This window comes from Mercenaria mercenaria, chromosome 13, assembly GCF_021730395.1.
Source record: "Mercenaria mercenaria strain notata chromosome 13, MADL_Memer_1, whole genome shotgun sequence".
Classification (NCBI taxonomy): Eukaryota; Metazoa; Mollusca; class Bivalvia; order Venerida; family Veneridae; genus Mercenaria; species Mercenaria mercenaria.
Window position 1 is genome coordinate 48,622,265 of NC_069373.1, and position 23,919 is coordinate 48,646,183.

At 31.3% G+C, this 23,919-nt stretch overlaps 2 protein-coding genes and 1 long non-coding RNA gene across 3 annotated transcripts in view; 2 read left to right on the top strand and 1 right to left on the bottom strand.

Annotated features, from left to right (window-relative positions):
- Positions 1 to 23,919, bottom strand: part of LOC123528776 (uncharacterized) — a 75,560-nt gene that overhangs the window by 50,284 nt on the left and 1,357 nt on the right. The window lies entirely within an intron of this gene.
- Positions 14,149 to 20,084, top strand: LOC128547914 (uncharacterized). The gene is made up of 3 exons (XR_008366768.1): positions 14,149 to 14,226; positions 18,792 to 18,944; positions 19,855 to 20,084. It is a non-coding gene; the product is annotated as an uncharacterized LOC128547914 (long non-coding RNA).
- Positions 20,598 to 23,063, top strand: LOC128547913 (uncharacterized). The gene is made up of 2 exons (XM_053521757.1): positions 20,598 to 20,659; positions 21,873 to 23,063. Exon 2 carries the CDS (start codon positions 21,899 to 21,901, stop codon positions 22,448 to 22,450), a length of 552 nt encoding a protein of 183 aa, XP_053377732.1. The 5' UTR covers positions 20,598 to 20,659; positions 21,873 to 21,898; the 3' UTR covers positions 22,451 to 23,063.

Here is a 23,919-nt window from a genome sequence, read left to right on the forward strand (position 1 = left end):
TCAATATATATAAACTGGGTCTGAGTCATTACTGATAACATAACAAGTCGCTCAAATCCAAAAATGTACTCAAATTATTTCTCTGGGTCAAATTTATCGGAACATTTAAGCATTTCAGAAGAGGAAAATTCTGTTATTGCATAATATATTCGACTGCTCATAACAGGTTTATCGTCTTAGTACAGGATTAAATGTTTCGGGAAATACAGCCCTTAAGTACAAAAGCCAGTTCCAGATAAGTTGTGCAATAATTGCAGTTGAAAATCAAAATATCTTCCTTACATAAAAATATTTGTCATCTATTTTCAGAGTTAATCCCCGTGATCTTTTAGATAATACGTCCAGGGAATGCTTTCTTCTGTATCATGATGATGTACCCAGAACTGGAATGGCTGAAGACAAGTCATACAGACCTCCAGTCCGGAAACGCCCGTAAAACGTATGGCAACAAGAGCGAAATTGGAAACTCCCGAAAATCAATTATTTTAGTACATATCACCATTGTAAATCACTAAATGTTATAATTTGATACGTTTTATTATTGCTCATTATTACTACATTTTAATAAGAAATCCCTTCCTTCCATTTAACCGCCTCGGTAGCCTAGTGGTAGAGTGTCGGCTTCGAGTGCGGGAGGTCGTGGGTTCGATTCCCGGCCGCGTCATACCAAAGACGTAAAAAATGGTACTAGCAGCTTCCTCGCTTGACGCTCAGCATAAAGGGGATAGTGCCAGGACTGGTCAGCCCGGTGTCAGTATAATGTGACTGGGTGGGGTAGCATGCCACGTGTCTACGGCGTGATATTCCAGTGAGGCAGCACTATAAAGTTGGGCATTGTGCTCACTGCTACACCGTCGTTTATATGACTGAAAAATTGTTGAAAAAGACGTTAAACCCGAACACACACACACGCACGCACGCACGCTCGCACGCACGCACACACACACACACGCACACGCACACGCACACACACACACACACTTCCTTCCATTTAGCTACATAACCGTTGCAAAAATCACTAAGGAAGGTACATATTAAAACAGAAACACCCCGTAAAATGCCTTCAAAATAATCTGGGAAATCGACAAAGAAGAAATGACTGTCTGACTAGCGGAGACTAAGCACAAACTGGAGAAAGAAACAGACAGTGTCTAAGATAAGTGAGAACATTACATGGTGTACATATTTTTACTATGTGTCGTGTGTAAATGCACGTTAGGTTTTTAGTACGAATGAGAAAGTTTGATTGATTCATCTTTTGATAATTAATTTTCACATGCAATATACTTCTCTAATATTAGAGATGGTACCTAAAAATTCAAATTGCATCTGATATTATTTTCTGTTGAACATTTAACATCGGAGTACCTCAATTATAAGTAGTATTAAATATAGCGCGATTAAGCCAATTTGACCCCATTTAACCTATGACCCTTGGTCAGGACTGGTCAATGCCGGACAATTCAAAAACCACAGGTTTTAAACTCAGTAAAAAGTTTTAAACATATAATATAATGAGTTTAGAGAATAAAATATATTGTTTGAAAGAAAGAAGATTTACTGATAATATAAACCCTCATTACGCTACAGCAAAAAACGGGAGTAAAATGATAATGGCTACCTGTTCATCTTGTGGAAAAATGAAATCAAAGTTTGTTAAAAGTACTATCACAGCAGGTAATTTAGATATTCATAAAGCAATGTTACCTTTTTTTACCTAAGAAAGGTTTAACACTCCCAGGATATAATTATTGTGGACCAGGAAATCCTTTAGATAACGGACCCCCTGTTAACGAACTAGACGCAGTATGTATGGACCATGACTTTTGCTACAGCAACGGTGTAAAAAAAAGTACATGTGACAAACAAATGCTTTCCAACTTAAATAACACTAAATCAAAAACATTTGGAGAAAAGATTGCAAAACATTTAGTTGTAAAACTAGCAATTAAAACGAAATATAAACTTGGTCTTGGACAGGAACAACAGTTCCCTATGGGCTTAACGCCCAGACAAAAACGAAAGCCAAAAAACGGGAAAAGGGGGTAGAGTATACCCCCGAAATAACTGCACCAAGCTACCGCTGGAGTGATGAATTAGCAGAAGAATTACACAAACCAGTTAAAAGAAAATTTAGGAAATGACGGGTGATTGTTAATGATATTGATGATACTTGGTCTGCTGATTTAGTTGACATGCAAGCTTTTTCAAAATATAATAAAGGTGTAAAGTACTTGTTAACCGTTATTGATATTTTCAGTAAATATGCTTGGGTTATTCCATTAAAGAATAAAACTGGAGAATCTGTTACTGAAGCATTTGAAAAAATAATTTCTGGAGCTTCAGAAGGAGCTTTAGCTCCTCTTCGCGCTCGGCCTGAAGACAGAACACCAACAAATTTATGGGTAGATGAAGGAAAAGAATTTTATAATAAAAAGTTTGAATCATTTTTGAATAAATATAAGATTAACATATACCATACATTTAATGAAGGAAAGACTGTAGTAATAGAAAGATTTAATAGAAGTTTAAAAAGAATAATGTGGAAATATTTTACAGCAAATAATACTTATACTTATTTAGATAATTTACAGGAAATGGTTGATAAATATAACAAAACAAAACATTCTAGTATAAAAATGACACAAACCGAAGCCAGTAAAAACTTAAATAAAGGTACTGTTTACTTTAATTTATACGGTAATTTAAAGATACCAAAGAGTAAACCAAAATTTAAAATTGGTGATCGAGTTCGCTTAAGCAAACTGAAAAGACATTTTGAAAAAGGATATACACCAAACTGGACAGAGGAGATATTTATAATTCATGGAATTAATAATACAAATCCCAGAACATACACTATTAAAGATTTAAATGATGAAATAATTCAGGGTTCATTTTATGAACAAGAACTTTTAACTACTACACAAGAGATTTTTAGAATAGAAAAAGTTATTAGACGAGACTATAAGAAAAAACAAGCTTTAGTAAAATGGAAAGGTTACAATGAAAAATTTAATAGTTGGATTCCCGAATCTTCGATTCGTTAACGAACCTATGGTTTGGTACATTTAGTGAATTGGAAGAAATTTAAATTGAAAATATATTATATAAATGAGTGATAAAAATCTAATCTCTAATAATGGAATAGAAACAATAGATCAATTAATTATCCACTTAACTAAACTAGCTGCTGCTTACAGAAAAAGATATAAATTTTGTGGAAGAGTAAATACAGGATTACAGATTACAGCAGGTATTTTTGGTTGCTCGGCTGCATTAACACTTGTTCCAGTTATTCCTATATTTGTAGCAGTTGCTGGCGCTGTTCCATCAATAATAACAATATTTATTAATAGACTAAAAGTTGAAAACAAAAAAGCTATTTTAAAATTGCACCACCACAAAATAAAACAACTAATAACAAAAGCACGGATCGGAAAAATAAGCAAAGAAGATCCAAAAAAAGTTATTCAAGATATTTTTACAATGCTGTTAGAAATGCAGAAAGAAAAAAAACTATTCAATGCCTCTTGAAATGCATATGAAGGAATTTAAACTTAACGGATATAAAAGTAAAAAAGACGAGGAGCTGTATTAAATTTTACGTGCGTTTTTTAGAGATTTTTTTCTATAAGTATATTATATATAGATGGTTAATAGAAAAGTAGATAGAATGATTATGCCAAAATTATCTAGTATTTTAGGAGAAATAAGGAATCCAGACAATAATTCATATAAAAATGTTCTTAAAAGAAGAAACGTTATTAAATCAAAACTTAATCAAATAGTTAGCGATGAATATAAAAATCATGTCATTGATAAATTACAAAATGTTATAGATCCTTATCTATAAGAAAGGAATTTATTTGAATGGGACTGTGGTTGTTTAATGTCAGTACCTCCGGTAGTGCCTTTAGCAGAAGAGGAAAGTAATGTAAGATTATGTGATTGTCCCAGACCAAATAATCATCGAAACAACCCTAAAAGAGTTATTGCAACCGATTGTGACACTAATGAAGAAAAAATATATAGAAGCACTTACGCAGCATTTAAAGACCTTGATATGAATTCTGGATTAATAAAAATGTGCTGCGAAGGGAAAAACAGAGTAAAAAATGGAATATCAAAAACTAACGGAAAAAGATATAAATTTATATATTTTATTTCTTCTTAAACTTTATTTATTTTATTATTTTTTTTAATCCTTTTTTGCTTAACGAATTTTTTTTTTCTAAATATAATATATAGATGGAAATTGAGAGATCAAAAAATCAATATTATAAGAAATTTGAAATTAAAGTTGAATATAGACAAGATCCAAAAAATCAATTATATTTAACTATAAACGACTCATTTGATATACTAAAATCTGAACTTAAAGCTTTAAAAGGTATAAAAATAAACGTTGTTTTAAAAATAACTTTTGTAAAAATGAGTGCAACAGATACAATATATAAATCAGCTTATTTTCAATCAAAGGCTTTAGAAATTATTAACAAAAACGAAATAAAAAACACTTTACGTCAAGCCTTTGATGAAATAATAAATAGAATTGGTAATTGGATTTCAGAAGGAAGTGGCTGGAGAATAGAATCAGTTGATGCTCATTATATACATAGATATAAGTATAGTCCATTGGCTGCTTCAAGTTATTTAGAATTACCAAAACCATTACAACATCCAAGAAAAGGATTGATAAATATAAAGAATGATGATAACGAATGTTTTAGATGGTGTCATTTAGCTTACAAATTTCCTGTAACAAAACATTCTGAGAGAGTTTCAAATTATAAAAAGCATATAAACGATCTTGATTATACTGGAATAAAGTTTCCTGTTACATTAAATCAAATACCTAAAATAGAAGTTTTAAATGAAATATCATTTAATATATTTGGTTATGAAGAACCTGCAGGTATTTATCCGTTGTACATATCAAAATATCAATACGAAGAACTCTGTGACATGTTGCTAATTAATAATAACGAAATAACACATTATGTTTGGATAAAAGACTTTAATAGCTTAATGTTTAAAAAAACAAAATATCAGCATAAAAAACATTTTTGTAAAAGCTGCCTGCAGCATTTTACTCAAGAAAGAATATTAAATGAACACATACCAAATTGTTTAGCTATTAATGGTACCCAAGGCGTAAAAATACCAAAAGAGGGAAGTAAAGTACAATTTAAAAATTATCATAAAGGTTTAGCAGTACCTTTTGTAATTTATGCTGATTTTGAATCAATAACTAAGAAAGTTTTAACTGCTTTACCATCACCTGAATCTTCATTTACTGAACCATATCAAAATCATATAGATTGTGGTTACGGCTATAAAGTTGTTTGTTGTTATAACGATAAATATACTAAACCAACCCAGATTTATAGAGGCCCTAATGCAGTTTATAAATTTATTGTAAAAATGCTTGAGGAAGAGGAATATTGTAAAGAAATATTTAAAGAGCACTTTAACAAAGAATTAAGAATGTCTAAAAAAGATGAAAGTGAATTTAAATAACAAAAGTTTTGTCATATCTGTGAAAAAGAATATATAGAAGATTCAATCAAAGCACGTGATCATTGTCATATAACAGGAAAATTCAGAGGAAGTGCTCACTCAGAATGTAATATTAATTTTAGACTAACACACAAAATTCCTGTTATTTTTCGTAATTTAAGAGGTTATGACGGTCATTTTATTATGCAACAAATAGGAAAATTTAAAAAAGAAATTAATGATATTCCTAACAATATGGAAAGATATATGGCATTTATGATTTCCGACTTGGTCTTTATTGATTCATTCCAATTTATGTCTCAATCATTGGATAACTTAGTAAAAAATATTCCAGAATTTGAATATTTATCTCAAGAATTTGATTACATTGAATTATTAAAAACAAAAGGTGTTTATCCATATGATTACATGGATTCATTAAAAAAATTCAAAGAAACAAAATTACCTTCTGAAAAAGAGTTTTATTCAATTTTAAATGAAACACACATATCTAATGAAGAATATGAACATGCTAAAAATGTTTGGAATAAATTTAAAATTAAAACAATGGGAGAATATCATGATCTATATTTAAAAACTGACGTATTACTTTTAGCTGATGTATTCGAAAATCTTAGAAAACTATGTTTAGAGTACTACAAATTAGACCCTTGCCATTATTTTAGTAGTCCTGGTTTAGCTTGGGATGCAATGTTAAAAATGACTGGAATTCAGTTAGATTTAATAACTGATATTGATATGTATCTTTTTATTGAAAAGGGATTAAGTTCATAAAAATTACAAAGATACTTTGTTTAATTCAACCCAAAGTAATCACACCTTTAAAGTTATTCGGTCTGATAAACACAGTCTTTCCAGTTATGTTATAAAAAAACATCTTTATCATGTTATGACGATAAAAGATATATTCTTGATGAATTAATGGTATTGATACATTAGCTTACTCTTAAATTATAGAACCATAAATTGTTAACTGAATATTCATAACGTTTAAAGAATTAATATAAATAACATCATTCATTTTAAATTCATTAGCATAATTAATAGAAATAGATTCATTTTTTCTGTTATTTTTTACATGGTATCTTTGAAGAATTACATTTTCTTTATTTTTTAATTCTAATTTCGCTTCTCCTTTATCTAATTTAATTGCATCAACAAGAATAATTAAGATGCAATTTTGTTTAATTCTTACATTATTACCATTTTGAACTAAACCAGGACTAGCATTATCAACTTTCCATTGAAATAATCCAGCAACGTCTTCTGTTGCAGATGTTAAAAACAATGGAGGTTTCCTTATTATTTGTTTTTCGATTTTACTTACTTTTTCGTTTATATTATTGAATATTCCCATTATATTAATTATTCCAGTTAAATAAAAATACAGTAATTAATTAAAACTTTAAATAATGTTTTAATTCAAAAGTTTACTTTCTTTATAATTTATATATTCCTCCAATATGTAGAATTTAGCATAACTACCTGGCAAAAGAAGAAATGATACTTTTGTAGATGATGAATCGCTATAAGGATTAATGTCAAACATTGTCTTTTCTGTTAGATAAATTTTGATTTTTTTCTCATACACAGATACTGACGGATTAGCACTGAACATATCTAACTCATAATCGTTACTGATGTTACTGAGGGGCCTCCGTGGCCGAGTGGTTAGAGTCGTTGACTTCAAACCATTTGCCCCTCATCGATGTGGGTTCGAAACCTCATTTGGGGCGTAGAATTCTTCACGTGAGGAAGCCATCCAGCTGGCTTACGGAAGGTCGGTGGTTCTACCCGGGTGCCCGCTCGTGATGAAATATGCACGGAGGGGCATCTGGGGTCTTCCTCCACCATTAAAGCTGGAAAGTCGCCATATGACCTAAAATTGTGTCGGTGCGACAATAAACCCAACAAAATAAATAAATAAATGATGTTACTGATGTCACTATCCACGCGTGTTATATTTACACTCCCAGAAGGAAATTCACCGATAAAACCCTCCCGCCACCACCTAAAAACTAAATGTGATATTGGGCGTGCTTCCCCCCTTCTAATTGATTTTAAATAAAACCTGATATCTATTATATAAATCCCGGCTTTTTTTGACTGAAAACACATTCTTTAAAGGCACATCCGGTACAGCCAGTTTATAGTCCTGGTTTATGTTTATAAGATCTTTATAATCTACGATATTTCCAGATTCCAAATTAAATAAATCAAAATAGCCCACATCAAACAGGTATTTCTCTCCATAACTCGATTCCAACAAGTCATATAATGATAATATTCAGACGTCGTGGCTATCATAATACTTTCTCATTGATACTTCAATGTAAAGGTATAATTTATCGCCGCCGCGTGGTATTACATGATCATCTTTACTTTTGTATTCAAAAAGAAACACTTAACGTTTTGCTTTTTCTAGTTCTTCTTCTATTTCCTTGTATTTATTTTCATGTTCAAGAATTACTTCAGCTAAATCATCAACTCGTTTTGTTGTAACTTCACCAGAACTTTTAGTTTCATGATATAAATTCGCTATTCTTCTTTCAAAAACAACGTCTTGTTTATCTTATGCATCCAGCTGATTATTAATTGTGTTAATTGCTTCAGTATTGGTGGTAATTACTTGGGTATTAGCAGTAATTACTTGGGTATTAGCAGAAATTGATTCTCCTTGTTTAGCTGATATTTCAACTACAGAGTCCAGATCATTTATTATTTTTTTTAATTTTATCATTAAATTCATTAATATCTTTTTGTAACAGATTTGTAAGTTTACTTAAGTCTGCGTACTTTATATTGTGACGTACATCAACATTACTAATCATGTCTACAAGTTGTTTCTTTAAATTTTTTAGCTGATCATTAATTGTGTTAATTGCTTCAGTATTAGCAGAAATTGATTCTCCTTGTTTAACTGATTTTTCAACTACAAAGTCCAGTTCATTTTTATGTTCTTCAACTTTAGCATTAAGCTGCGTCATGTCTTCTTGTAATATTTTTGTAAGTTTACTAAAGTCTGCATACTTTAAATTGTGACGTGTGTCAACAGTACTAATCCAAATTCGAATTTGTTTTTTAAAGTCATCTATTTTAGAATTAAGCTCCTTTTTAAGGTTATCTAATGCTGTGTCATGGTCATCACCTCTTTGTGAAGCTGCCTTTTCCAGTTCAGATTTATATTCTGCAAATTTATTTGAAAATGTATCGAGTAAATCTTGATTCCCTTTTGCCATTTCAGTATTTAGTTTATTTATTTCTGTTCTGATTTCTAACTTATACATATTCTGTAACTTTTTCTCAGCTTCAATAATCTTGTCTTTTAGTTCTTCATGTTTAATCATACTATCTTTTAATTCTTGAACTTGATTGTATAACTTTTCAACGTTGGTTCTAAATACTTTCTTTATGTCGTCATCTGTCGAATCAGATTTTTCTTCAAGTTCTTTAATAGAATCATTCATGGCTTTCATTTCTTCTCCAAGTTTACCTTGTAATTGAATTATTAATAATGAATTCTTTTTAAAATCTTTTGTTAAATCTTCAATATTCTTTACTTCTTCTTCTAGTGTTTGTTTTATAGATTTGATGTCTTCAAGATTATAGTCATCTATTACACTTTGAACTTTTTTAAACACAAACCGTCTTGAAACTGCATCGTTTGGTTTATCTGGATCTCCTAGGTTTATAAGGTTATTACCTCCCATATCTAATGCTCTGTTCATTGTGTTATCAAGTATCTTATTTCTGTGAAGATATGATTCCGTTTCCTTTTTAAGTTTTTTTAAATTGTTTTAGTAGCATAATCACTTAAATCAATATCAAATTTAACTTTACTTATACTGCCAGGTTCACTTATTTGTTTTACATCATTAAAAACTCCCATCTATATAATTATTATATAATTCCTGTAAAGTTTTTTCTTAAAAACTTCCTTGGTTTGTCAATATATAAGAAATCATATTTTTGTTTTGTTGCATTAGCAAAAGAGTTAGGGTTAATATTTTGTTCTTTACAAATCATATCATTTTCTCGTTTACTTGGACTTTCAAATAAAATATAATGTGAACAGTTAATCCGAATATCTTTTGGTACTTTATAGTAAGACTGACTTAAATAAATAACACAACAGTTTTTGTGACGTCCTTGAATAAAGTACTTTGTTATTTCATTTTGAACCTTTTTATCTTCACATACAAAATCATCAAATATTACTACTTTTTGTTTTTCTGATTCAAGATTCTCACAAGGTTCAATTTGGTTGGGATCAGCCGAATATTCGAGTATTTCATTTGGATCTACTTTAATTTTTCTTGCAGTTCCATTTAAGTAATTTATTAAATCCTGATATTTAGATTGTTCTAGGTTTTTAGCATATAGGTATAATTTATCATAATATATAAGAGGTTCTCGTATCATATGCATTAATGTATTTGTTTTTCCAGATCCAGAAGATCCACATATTAACATTCTAAAACATGAATCTGGCATAAAAGGATATTGTTTAATTTGTTTAAAGTTATTGTGCTTGGCATTACTTTTTGTATCATAATTTGGAATTTCCATTATATAATAATATTACATTATCTTACATTATTTTACATTATCTTACATTATCTTGCATTATTATATAAATGCAATCAAAACGTAATGAAATGAGAATAATAAAAAACTTAGTCGGGCAAAAGATGAGGGCTCTTAGAAAAGAAATAATGAGAGAAAAAATTAAAAAAGCTACAAATCGGGATATGTATAATGAAATTTATAAACCAATTACTGAAGGAATAGAAAGTCAAACAGAACAATTATCAAGTCAGTTAAAAGCATTACCTGGAATTAAGGAGCAATTAGCGTTACTTCCAAAAAGTATATCAGAAGATCTGACACAAGGTATTGCTGAATTAACTAAAGGAATGCAAGAAGAATCTAAAAAACAACAAGCTTTAAAATCGACTCCTTATTTTCATTCGGTAGATCGGAAAGAACCAGACTATACATCAATAGATTGGGAAAAAGACTATACGCCAATAGATTGGGGAAATAAATTTGGGAAATTAGAAGATTATGGAAGAGAAAAGATGGGAATAACTGAAACAACTGACGATACATCCAAAGAATCAGAAGAAGAAGAATTGGGAGCAAGACCAAAAGAATTTGATCCGGAGGTATTAAATAAAGAAATTGATTTAGATCTTTTAGATGCAAAACGATATTGGACGCCGCAAGAAGTGTTTGAATTTTTTCACACTGAATCTGAAAATCCTGATGAAAAATTGACTAGGGAAGAAGTAGAGGATATCATAGAAAAGGTATCAAAGAAAATAAAAAAATTGGGTAGTAAATCTGGTGCAATAACTAGAATGAAAAAACCCCACAGATCTTGATCTGAAGCAAAGGGAAGCAATTACAACTGAGTCGGATAATTATAAAAAATATAGAAAAGTAATCGGTGATATTCTAACACAAGGAAAATATATGGGAAAAGGAATAAGATATCATAACCCATATAAAGTTTCATCAAATGGACAATATGGTAATTTAATTATTGATCTTAATAAACTTTATGGTCAAAACAAATTAATTGCTAAAGATAGAATAACTGGAAAAGAAGTAATAAACGCTAAAGTAGATAATGATTTGATTGATCTAATTAATAAAAGATATAACAATAATAAAAAGCAATCAATTCATTCTAGAAAAATATTTAAAGAATTAACAGAAAAATCAGGATTGCCTATCAATAAAAGATCTATGAAATTTAAAAAAGTAATTAGGGGACAGGGTTATGACGTTTGTCCATGTAATCCAGAAGAACTGATTAATGACTTGGAGTTAATTTGTGGTTCAATTGATGCTGGAAATAATAATGAAGAACTAAAAAATGAAGGTATTAGTATAATTGATGAAATATTAAAAATGAATGAAATGTTACCAAAAGAACATGAAATGTTATATAAAAATTATTTTTCTTGAATATATAAATGGAACAAAAAATAGTATTAAGTTCTGAAACAGTAAAAGATGATAACAAAAATACTCCAAGTGATTTTACAATTAGATTTAGTCGTTCATTAATTTTAGATAAAAATAAAACTTATGCTGTTGATTTGGATAGTATTAACACTATGACCTATTCTTGGCATAATATTAGTGATGAATATGATAATAAAAGAATTCGTTATAATAATGGTAAAGAATGGAAAGATATCATATTTACAAATGGTTCTTACAGTTATACAGACATTAATAATTATATAAGGGAAACATTAATAAGCAATGATGATTTTAAATTTGATAAATCAGACATTGCTCCAATAAGTTTAGAATTTGATTTAAGTAGTTTTAAGATTTTGATTTCAATTCATGATAATTTTATGTTGGATTTAAGAATGTCAAATTTTCATACATTGCTTGGACTTGAGAAAAAAGCATTGAGAAATACTGAATGGGGAACTACAACACCAAATATAACTAACTCTGTGGATACAATTTATATTCATTGTGATCTTATTGATAATTCACTTGTTGGTGGTAATTTCAGTGATATTATCTATGCTTTAAGTACTGCAGATTTAACAAGAGCTTATCCATTTACAAAAGAACCACAAAGAGTTGGATATTCTGGAATTAATAAAAATATTGTAAATTCAATAAGAATATATATTAAAGACATATTTGGTAGAATAATTAATTTTAATGGGGTCGAAACAAGTTTTACACTAATATTTAAAGAAATATGAAATTATAAATTTTAGTTTTATATAATGTACAAAAAAGTTTATGACAAAAATAAAGGAATATTTATTTATGTTGATGCTCACACAGGAGAAGAAAATATACACGGTAGACCTGAGGTCTCCGAGGACGCAGTCCTTGGCACAGGTATCTTTGACACTTTAACGAAATTGTTTTCAAGTGGAATTGCATCTTCAATTAGCACAGCTGGAAAAAAGGCTCTGGAAACAGCAGGAAAAGCAGCACTTGAAAGTGGAACAAAAAAGGTTGGAACGGAAGTTGGAAATTTAGCTGCTAATAAAATTGTTAAATAATTTAAAAAGAAACCTGCTCCGGCAGTTGGTGAATTAATTGTTAAGGAATTACAAAAAAAAAGAATAACAGTAAAAATAATAAGGAGGTGGATATTCATACGAGAATAAATAGAATATTGTCAGGTTCTGGAGCTTCAGCTCGGCGTAAACGTATTAACAGATTAATTTATAAAAAATAAAATAATATATAATATACATGTTTAGAACAAAACAATATTGTGAAAGATACGAACTAACTCCTATTCAATTAGATACAGCTTTAATATCTGTCTTGGGAAATAATGTTAAGCAACAAAAAAAAACGGATATCACTTTACAATTAATGATAGAAGCTCATATTTTTATTGGTTTAATGGTTATTTTGAAGTAAGTTTTATGGTTAATAAACTTGCTGATGGTGCTAATTATGCTGATGGAGATCAAATTGCTTTAATTAATAATGCAGCTTCATTAAATGATCAGTTAGTGGTTAAACAAAATGGAAAAATTGTATATGACTGTAATAATTTATACAAAGCAATAAATGTAAAGAGTTTGGTTGAATTGTCTAAAGATTATGCAGACTCAGTGTCGTGGAATATTATTTTGGGTCTTATGGACGTTGACGTCGTTATCGAGAAAATGCGAGATTTGTTTACGTCTTTTTTTGGTAAGCGATTTCGACGTGTAAGCTTAGAAAAAATCATTTGTAAACTTTCAAAGAATAATTTGTCGATACTTTTAAATCATGTGAGACCTATTAAACTCTTCAACAGCTCTCTTTTCGTGGTATACAACCGGTGACAACTGAATTTTCACAAGATATTGATTATTCTGAGTGACCTATTACGTCATTTCAAAAACGGTGTAAATTTGACATAAATTAATGCGGTAAAATGCTTCTATTTATAGCGAGCGCGTAGCTCGCCTTACGGCAATGTGTAGGCGAATATAACAAAGGTGTGCCGAATTGGGCAAAGTGATGTAGCTGAAAAATTTTCCTCTCGTCTGGGCGCCGCCATTTTGGGTGCCGCCATTTTGTTCTACTTCCGTCAAAGTCGGGAAAATTGTTGTTTTTTTTTTAATTTTATATTTGAGTTACAATCTCTATGTTTATTAGGTGCCTTAATTTTTAAAAAAGTTATGTTATGGAAATAATTTCAATTTTGCTTTTATTTTACAAAGTGCGTGTCCCTTGAGGACAGGTGCTCACACGAAATGCTTTGTTGGCAGTGAATACAGAACTTCATTTGATTGCTGAATATTATCCATCACTCAAAAATAATGCAAGAAAGATTTCCAGTTGGTAGAAAAAAATATGATTTTCTTTTAAAAGATCAAGCATTGGCCAGAAAATGGGATAAAATGTCATAAATAAGCATAAAGCCATAAGAACGCCACAAACAGGTAATGACGTCACCGTGACACAGGCTTTCCATAAATTTTGCAACGTATGATATTCACTGTTACAGGTACAATGACACTAAATTTTTGTTTCTTTCCAAGTGAATAGGTTCTCGGAATTGTTTTAAGCAGTGAATAGTTTCTTTGCCGTTTAAGCTACGCTCGCTCAGAGGCTTTGCCTTTTTCATATTATTTGTTTGGACGATTCCCTGACGGTTTCATGTAATTAATGTTGAAGCTGGATATGTAAACAACGCATCAGAGTTGTGTAAGTATGAATTTCTTTCTAATATTATGAGAAAATTATCATTTTTGTCGAGGTCATTGAACCCGGAAGTTATGAGACTTTGAAACTGAGGATGTAACAATGATTTGTTTATAGGTTATAACACACTAAATAGTTTTTGTTCTTTATTCTATATAAAACTGACCTATTTCCAATGGCCGCAGCACACACCAGGACCCATTTTAAATGTCTGTAACCTACATTTTCTTGAAGAATATTGATAGTGCTAAAGAAAAATCAAAAGAAAAGTAGGGGTCATGTTTGATGCAAGAAAAATAATTTCAGTCAAACACACAAACTGCAAAATCAGCTAAAAAATGAGACCTCAAATTATACTAGTGGTGTATGATCTAAGTTTCCATGAAAAATTTTGTCATGTTGTTATTTCATTATGAAAATGCTACCTACATGTCAGTCATAGATCTGTCATGTGATTTTAGCAAAAAAATTGCAAAGAAAATAAGGAAAATAGCTCTACAGAGTGAAAAAACTGAGGACTATTTGTGTCCGCCATTATGCGACTACCATTTTTTTTTCGCGCCATTTTTCTATTTAGTGTCTGTATGCCTATAAGAAAAACTTTTTTCTCTGACACTGTGCCAGTTTCATTTGAAATGTATAAGAAACCTAAATGCATGAAAAAATACAAGGTTTTAGCTTGATATCAACAGTTTCTAAGGTTTTATGGCATTTTCAGTACCACAAGACAAAGCGTCAGATTTTGTCAAAAATAGCTGTCGCGACATAATTTTGAAGCAGTTACCCTAAATGCAGCCTTGTTTTGTCCTGTTTTGACTTTTTCTACTCTGATATGCATACAAATTACACATTTAAACTGTTAAATATGTTCACTTTTACCTCTGATGGCTAGAAATTAGCAATCAGTAGGCTATGAACATGCAGTTTTTTAAAAAAAAATACACTCAAAACAGTGAAAGTGTGATATTTTGGGGTTTTGTCCTCATTTTCAACAAAATTGCAATAAATTGGTCATTTTCTATCAAATTCTAATCAAAGTAGCCCATTTCCACCATCATCTGGCCAGATTTAAATTTTTACCAATGTCATCTATAAGAAAAACTTTTTTCTCTGACACTGTGCCAGTTTCATTTGAAATGTATAAGAAACCTAAATGCATGAAAAAATACAAGGTTTTAGCTTGATATCAACAGTTTCTAAGGTTTTATGGCATTTTCAGTACCACAAGACAAAGCGTCAGATTTTGTCAAAAATAGCTGTCGTGACATAATTTTGAAGCAGTTACCCTAAATGCAGCCTTGTTTTGTCCTGTTTTGACTTTTTCTACTCTGATATGCATACAAATTACACATTTAAACTGTTAAATATGTTCACTTTTACCTCTGATGGCTAGAAATTAGCAATCAGTAGGCTATGAACATGCAGTTTTTTTTAAAAAAATACACTCAAAACAGTGAAAGTGTGATATTTTGGGGTTTTGTCCTCATTTTCAACAAAATTGCAATAAATTGGTCATTTTCTATCAAATTCTAATCAAAGTAGCCCATTTCCACCATCATCTGGCCAGATTTAAATTTTTACCAATGTCATCTATAAGAAAAACTTTTTTCTCTGACACTGTGCCAGTTTCATTTGAAATGTATAAGAAACCTAAATGCATGAAAAAATACAAGGTTTTAGCTTGATATCAACAGTTTCTAAGGTTTTATGGCATTTTCAGTAAAGAAAATAAGGAAAATAGCTCTACAGAGCGAAAAAACTGAGGACTATTTGTGTCCGCCATTATGCGACTACCATTTTTTTTCGCGCCATTTTTCTATTTAGTGTCTGTATGCCTTATAGCAACCAGGTTGTGGCCGCAATAAAAATCAATAAAATGTGATTAACCTTCTAAAATGAGCCAGATCGAACTGTCACAAGCTAGTACTATTCCATATGAGTTTTCTGACCATGACCCTGAATTTAATGATGAACTTCACTTAGTTGATATTTTATATCCAGAATGTCCAAATGAAAGTGTTGAACATGAACAACCTGTGTCCTTTTTTAATGGCCAAGATAGTGATAATGTTTCAGATGTTGGAGATGATGGTTATTTATATGATGCGTATTATGATGATAGCTCTGACTTAGATGTAGATAATGAAATTGAAAATGATCTTGTACAACAGGAAAAGAGACCCATTGACCAACTTGAGGATGAAAAAGTTTTTAAATTTCGGAATGATACATGTGGTTGTAGGGAATTTCATAACGGTACTGCTTGCTCCAAAGTTGTCAGTTTTGATGAATTAATTGGGTACCGTCAGAGATGTATGGAAATGACTACAGAGGAAAGAGATCTTGTAGTGAAGTCCCTTCTGTTTTCTCACCGGCATACAGGTGCAAATATTCAGGCTACCGGAAAAAAATCAAAAGTGCGGGAAAGAGCCTCCCAAGAGTATTATTTTATGGGTTTGCGAGTGTGTAGGTCATTATTTTGTTTTGCTCACTATATTTCAAAAAACACTCTAGGAAATATATCAAAATCTCTAGATGAAATAGGTATTGTTCCTCGTGTACATGGGAATAAAAACAAACCATCTCCACATAGTTTGACATTTGAAGATAGAAATCAAATAAAATAGTTCATAACGGAATATGCTACAGAAAATGCGTTACCGTTACCTGGTCGCTTACCAAATGTGCCCCAGAAGACAGTTCTTCTTTTGCCATCAGACCGTAAGGTTATTGATATACACAACCTTTATAATGAAAGTGCAAGTGAAAGTGGGTGCCGTTCAGTCTGTTTGAAGACATTTAGAAATACATGGAGTGATCTTTGCCCACACATTACTATTTCAAAGCCCGCTACTGATTTATGCCACCAGTGTCAAAAATACAGTTTCACTCTCAGTCAATCTGGAAAACTGACAGAGGCAGAAAAACAGGATACTTTGAAAAATTATGGTGAGCATATACAAAGGGCGCTAGGTCAGAGAACTCACTACAGACAACAGACAGAAGAAAGCAAGCAGTTATATATAAATACTAATCCAATGGAAGGTGTGATATAATATAGACTAAAGTTTTTATTTTTCAATTTTTTAAGTACATGTACAAAGTCATTAAGTATATATAGTGGATATTTTTTGAGTGAATATGGAATATATCTTGCTGAGAAGTGAGAAAATTTTCACATTTCATGAGCGCGTGAGATATTAATGAAAAAGAAACACATTTACTTTTTTTTTTCAATGCTTAACTGTGTTGAGAAAATGCATTTTGCAACAAATTATAATCATAACGTGGGAAACACGTGCCTAAACGGCAATGTTGGCAAAAAGCCGGTCAATAAGAATATTGACCGGGCCGGCGGTCAATACTGGTTAAAACCGGTCAATACCGATCAATACTGGTCGATTCAATACTATGGTCACTCTTGGGTTTATTTAACACTATTACATAATGTACATTCACAGATTAGCACAGGCTGTAATAGTAATATAAAAATAAAAAAGCAATTTGAATAATATAAAACTTTGTTCATTAAAAAGTATGTTGGTCAATACTGGTCAATTCAATTTTTTGGCTCCATTTTGGTTTTTGGAAAATATACCTAGACTGGTCAATACTAGTTTATTCAAATTGAATGCTTTTTTCTTCTTACAGTAGCCTTTATTTTAAAATAATTAAAGATTTTATTACTGTAAATTACACTCATTGAAATGGACAGTACTGGTCAATTCAAATTTTGGTTATATGCAATATCCCTGTAGTGGTCAATACTGGTCAATTGAATACTTTTTTAAAATCTAACAGAAAATGTTCAGTGACCAGTATCAACCAGTATTGACCAATATACCAATTCTGGCCAAGTTGGGAGTATTGATTAGGTTGATTTAACTACCTAAATAATAATGCCTGCATTCACCTTAATCAAGCCCCAAATGCTCTTAAACAGTCATTATTTAATTGTTCATAAACTGCAAAATATCTTAACAGTCAGTATTGACTAATTTACCAGTATTGATCAATCGACCAGTATTGACCACTTCAGAGAGTATTGACCGGGGCGGTTTTAACCTGTTAAAACCGGCGGTTAAAAGCAGGGGCGGTTTTAACCGCCTAACATTGCTAAACGGACATGATGTCAGACATGTTGCGACATTAAAGTAAACACGCATAAGAAATAAAGTTTCATTTTATTTTACTTCTCGCTGTATAATATTATGAAATTCACATTAAGTAAAATAATTTGAATGAGGAAATATACTATAAAAAACAAAGTGCATTTACAATTTTCATCCTTTTTTAAGGAAATGAATTCAAATTCATGCTCAGTGTACAAGTAGATCACCAAAGCTATGATATACAGTGAGTGAAATGGAATATATCTCACTGACTGTATTCCATAAAATTTTATTAGCATAAAATGAATTGTAGTACTATTCTTGCTAAACATGTGGGATTAAACTTACTCATTTTATACAGATTGTAAAGTTCATACAACTTATATTAATCACTAAATAATACAGTATTATGAAACCTGCTTATAAATTTAAAGAAATTATTTTGTCATGTTTCAGGCAGTCCACCATGCACTCTGGATGTTGAGTATCATTATTCATGGGATTTTGCACAGCAGGTGCATTTTCCGCATCATTCTCAACAGGTTGGGCCGATTTATTTCCGTACCCCAAGGAAGTGCCATGTGTTTGGTGTATGTGCAGAAGGATCAGGTATTAGAATAAACAATTCCTTTAACTAAAATCTAAGAGCATTCATGCTTCAATACTGTATTAAACTCTAGCAAAGTAGAGTGCTTTTGTCTGCTTGCACATCTGTGCAGTTTGATCATGATCTGCACTGAAGTCTGTTCGTCATAGGTTAGGAAATTATCAATGAATACCTCCATGAACTATAAAGGTAATATACAAATTAAAAGATAGAGTTGTTAAAATTAGAAATTTAGGAGGGTAAAGGTTTAGAATTATTATTATCACGTTTTGTACTCTGTTTTATCTGGAAGTATTGTGCTATGAGATTTGAAAGAAACTCTAGAAAGTTCTGTGGGATTTCTTACATCAAGTCAGTAATGCACTTCCAATGTTGTGAAGTGAATGTACATTAGATGTCTGAATTGCAGTCAGTGTATATCAATATGAGCCTGCACATCCATGCAGTCTGATCCCAAGTGTTTACTGTTCATTCTTTAATAGTTTTATGAACTTGCCTATAAACTGTAAACAGCATTGTCTAAATTAAAAGATATTGTAGAAAATTTGCATCTTAATATTTTTTTTTTTTTTTTTTTGGATTTAACGTCGCACCGACACATGATAGGTCATATGGCGACTTTCCAGCTTTAATGGTGGAGGAAGACCCCAGGTGCCCATCCGTGCATTATTTCATCACGAGCTGGCACCTGGGTAGAACCACCGACCTTCCGTAAGCCAGCTGGATGGCTTCCTCACATGAAGAATGCAACGCCCCGAGTGAGGCTCGAACCCACATCGATGAGGGGCAAGTGATTTGAAGTCAGCGACCTTAACCACTTGGCCACGGAGGCCCCCTCTTAATACTTAAATACAGTATGAACATGTATTATGTAAATATCATTATTATTTTTGCCTTTTATATTTCTTGCAGGCAAACAGACTTTTTATTTAATTGATGAAAGTCAGTGCACTGGGAAAGGAGCAGAAAGTGTGACGTCCATGGCTCACCACTATTTGCAGTTCTATGGCATAGGAGAGAAACATGCACAGGTTGTATTATGCTATAACTATATATGTAATAACTCTTTATGTTTTATTTTGGGCTGTAATTTTACTATTATGAAGAAGCGACACCTGTTGGCAAATGGGACAATATAGAGAGAACAACAGATGTAAACATCTGCTGGTTAAATATGGTTTCAGTGTTGTTATATTTTCTGGTCCTTTGGGATCATGGAGTCTATTCAACATGTGTGTAATAGAGTTCCACTTAAGCCAGTGCTAGGGGCTCGAGAGGTGTTGCACATTACATTATCTCTCATGAACAGACTCAAACAAACCGAGTCTGCTATTATTCTTCTTTGTTGCATTCCAAAGGATCTTTTTTAAAGATTTTATTAATACATTGTTTCAATAAAAATGCAGTCATTTTGATATTTATGTGCTTCATCTGTTTTTGAATGATAAAACTCAGATTTAGTTATATTCTATCAGAAGTACAAAAGAAAAATAATCATACTTTTACTCTTTTGTAAAAATGTATCTACTTACAAAAGTTTGATAGTAAGCAAAACATACACCACATTTGAGAAAATGTATATCTTTCCTTTTGTTTTGCGTTTGATTTAATTTGTTAATTTTTACTTTTTGTTTTTATTAAATACATTTTGATAATGCAGCTGGACAGAACAAAAACAACTGTGTCCTTTGGTATGCAGTATGGCGCACTTTAATTGGTAAGATTTTTAGGCTAAAAGAAACAACTTTCTTTACTTGTTTTAGCTCGACTATTCGAAGAATAGCAGAGCTATCCTTCTCGCCCCGTGTCGGCGTGAGCGTCACACAAATGTTAAAGTTTGCGTACCACCCAAATATTTTCAAAGTCCATTGAGATATTGCTTTCATATTTTGCATACTTGTTAACCATCATGACCCCAGTCTGTTCAAAGGAGGAGGCAACTCTGTCAAGCTTTTTGACTGAATTATGGCCCCTTTTCGACTTAGAATAAATGTTAAAGTTTGCGTACCACCCCAAATATTTTCAAAGTTCATTGAGATATTGCTTTGATATTTTGCATACTTGTTAACCATCATGACCCCAGTCTGTTCAAAGGAGGAGGCATCTCTATCGAGCATTTTGACTGAATTATGGCCCCTTTTCGACTTAGAATAAATGTTAAAGTTTGAAGGATGGAAAAGGTACTGAGGCCATGTATCTGTTTTCGACATTCATAGATTCTGTGTGAAAGTGAATTGAGTAGCTTATGATACCTGCTCAGATATTCAGAGTGATTATAATTAATTGTTCATATAAACAGTACTAAATGGCTTCAGAAAGGTGTTGCCATTATTCTAATGTGATGTAAAAAAAAGTTTTTTTCAGCATATTTTTCCAGACTTACTGAATATAAGTTTCAGTTGAAAGATGGCATGGTACCAGTTGATAATCATTAATTTATAGGTTCTGTAGACGGATCTATGATACAGATACATTGTACTACATAATGGTTATATTAGGCAAAACAATTTCTCATGTTGTATTTTAGTAAAGATTCATCAAATTCATAGAACAATTGAACAATATGTGGCACAAATAATTTCACTCAGCTTTGTCTTTATGAAATTATTAAGTCTGGTGTATAACCTTCCATTGTGCATAAATAGTGCTAAAGCAGTCTTTTTCAATAAATTATTTCTTAACTGTACCTTTGCAACTGGTAGGAAAGTACATGATTATATCTGACTGTCATCTAAAGACAAGTATAACATAAGCTGCATCATTAGAAAACAAACACTTGGATTTACAACCAGTATTGATGCACATGTTATCTCAATCCATACTTGTCACAAAATGTTAATGATGTTTTTCTCATGACCCTGCTCATTTTACTTTAAAATACTGATAACAGTTTTGTTAGTTGAATATTACCAAGACATTTTAATTTTCAGGACTACATGAGACTATTGCATTGAGTATGTTGGTGGCAGGTCACACGAAATTCGCTCCAGATTGGCATTTCGGTGTGTGGAAAGTAAAGTGGAGAGATTCCAATGCAGAAACAATGACCCAAGTGGCTGACACTGTGAGAGAGTCATCAAGAGGTGGTCACAATGTTCCACAATTAGTTGACGATCCTGACAAACCTGTTGCTTTTTACAGCTGGAAGCCATTTCTTGAACAGTATTTTAAACCTGTTAAACAGTTGTCCAAATACCATCATTTCTTTTGTAGTTCAGTTGAACCGGGTGTTGTATATTGCAAGGAATATTTCGATTCTGAAGAAGTTAGGGTAAATATACTGAAGCAAGTGCCTGAGAAAAATGCAATGCCTATAGTAAAAGCTTTTCCAGGTTTGAATGCAGCCCGTCAGTGGTATTTGTATGAACAAATTGGTCAGTTCTTTAAATCTGATCTTGCAAAAGATGTTGTTTGCCCAAAACCGTGTGTTCCAAAAATAGAAATTAAACTTGATACAGATTGTGATGTAAAAGTCGGTGGTAAGAGAAGGAATAATTTATTGACATGAGACTTCATTTTCCAAGATAGGAAAATTCCTTTGCCATGAGCTAGATGCCATATTCACTTAATGCTTCAAAAGCATAGTATCTATATGAATGATCAGTACACATATAATTATGAAAAAAATCTTGGAATACATATTTGTTGTTAGACAATAGTATTTTAGTTACTTTTGAGAATGGGCAATATTTATCACAAGTTCTTAGGTGTGTTGTACTTGAAGTCGTAGAAACTGTACTCTACTTTGAACAGAAATTTTAAAGATTATGTTTTGTAGACATTGTTTCAAATTTCAATGCATGTGTTAATTTCTCGGTCACAGTGTTAGTCTTGAAAATCAAAAAGAAATACAGAAATACTCTCTGCTTTCTAGGCAACAAGAAATATTTTATAAGTAATCTAAATGTGTATGTTAACATTTATTTGCTTGAATTATTTTTGCATATCTCAAAACGACAATTTCAAGTGAATATTATTATCTATTTATTGAAGGCTGAAGAAATGTGCCAAATTAATGTCTTTTCGAGAGCAAAAAAATTTACGAAAAATTCTGTCATTAGTATGATTTCTAATATCATGGGTATCTAAAACCCGGATGTCACTCAAAAGGCTGCTTTTCATATTGTCTTAAAAATTTTGAAATCGCTTCATGAGACACTCCTTTGGCTATTTATTCAGTTTTTTCAAGTTCGTTTATTTTGCAAATCCTTGAAATGTCAAGCAAAGAACGATATACTAATAATGCTACAGAAGTGGTGAAAATTCAACAGTTTAACTGTGCTAGGCAACAGAACTTGGGTGTACTTTTCTTGTATCTATTGTTTTGCTTTAACCTTTGGTAGATTTTGAACCTGCAGTTATATGAAGATACCAATAGTATGACTGTGTTGTTGAGGTACTTTATAATGATAATGAACCCTTTATAACTGTGATTTGAAATCTGTATTAAATTCCGTCTGAAGTTGCAATTTTATGTAATGTACTCTGTTGAAGAAGTTATTGTGTCGTCAAAATACCATTTTATTTCAAATTGAAATCTTCAAGTCGGTTTATTAAGACATTGTTTAGATTTTGGTTTTACAAGGCATTTTTATCAGCATTCAAGGGTAGAATTGTTGTATTTCAAGAAGAAGAGATGAAATATACTCTGGTTGCTAGGCAGCAGGAAGAAACAGTGAAGTTATGAAAAATGTTCATTGATAATTCTTTGCTCCAAACATACTTGTATATTTTACAACCACATTTTAACAGTGTGCCTTCATTGAAACATGTAGAAGTATTTTGAATTAATGTCAATATATGCTAGCAATGTTCTGTCAGGAATTCAAATTGGTATAAAAAATAACATGAACCATCCTGTAAGATGTCTGTTTATCTTTAAAAGTTTTCAACAGATTGACCTGAAATTTTCAAGACTGTTTGTTTATATATTTTGTCAACTTTTTAATTTGATCTTTAAATGAATGGAAATGTTTC

Coding starts and splice junctions, on each gene's coding strand:
- LOC128547913 (XM_053521757.1), top strand. CDS start 21,899: ATGTTGGTGGCAGGTCACACGAAATTCGCTCCAGATTGGCATTTCGGT.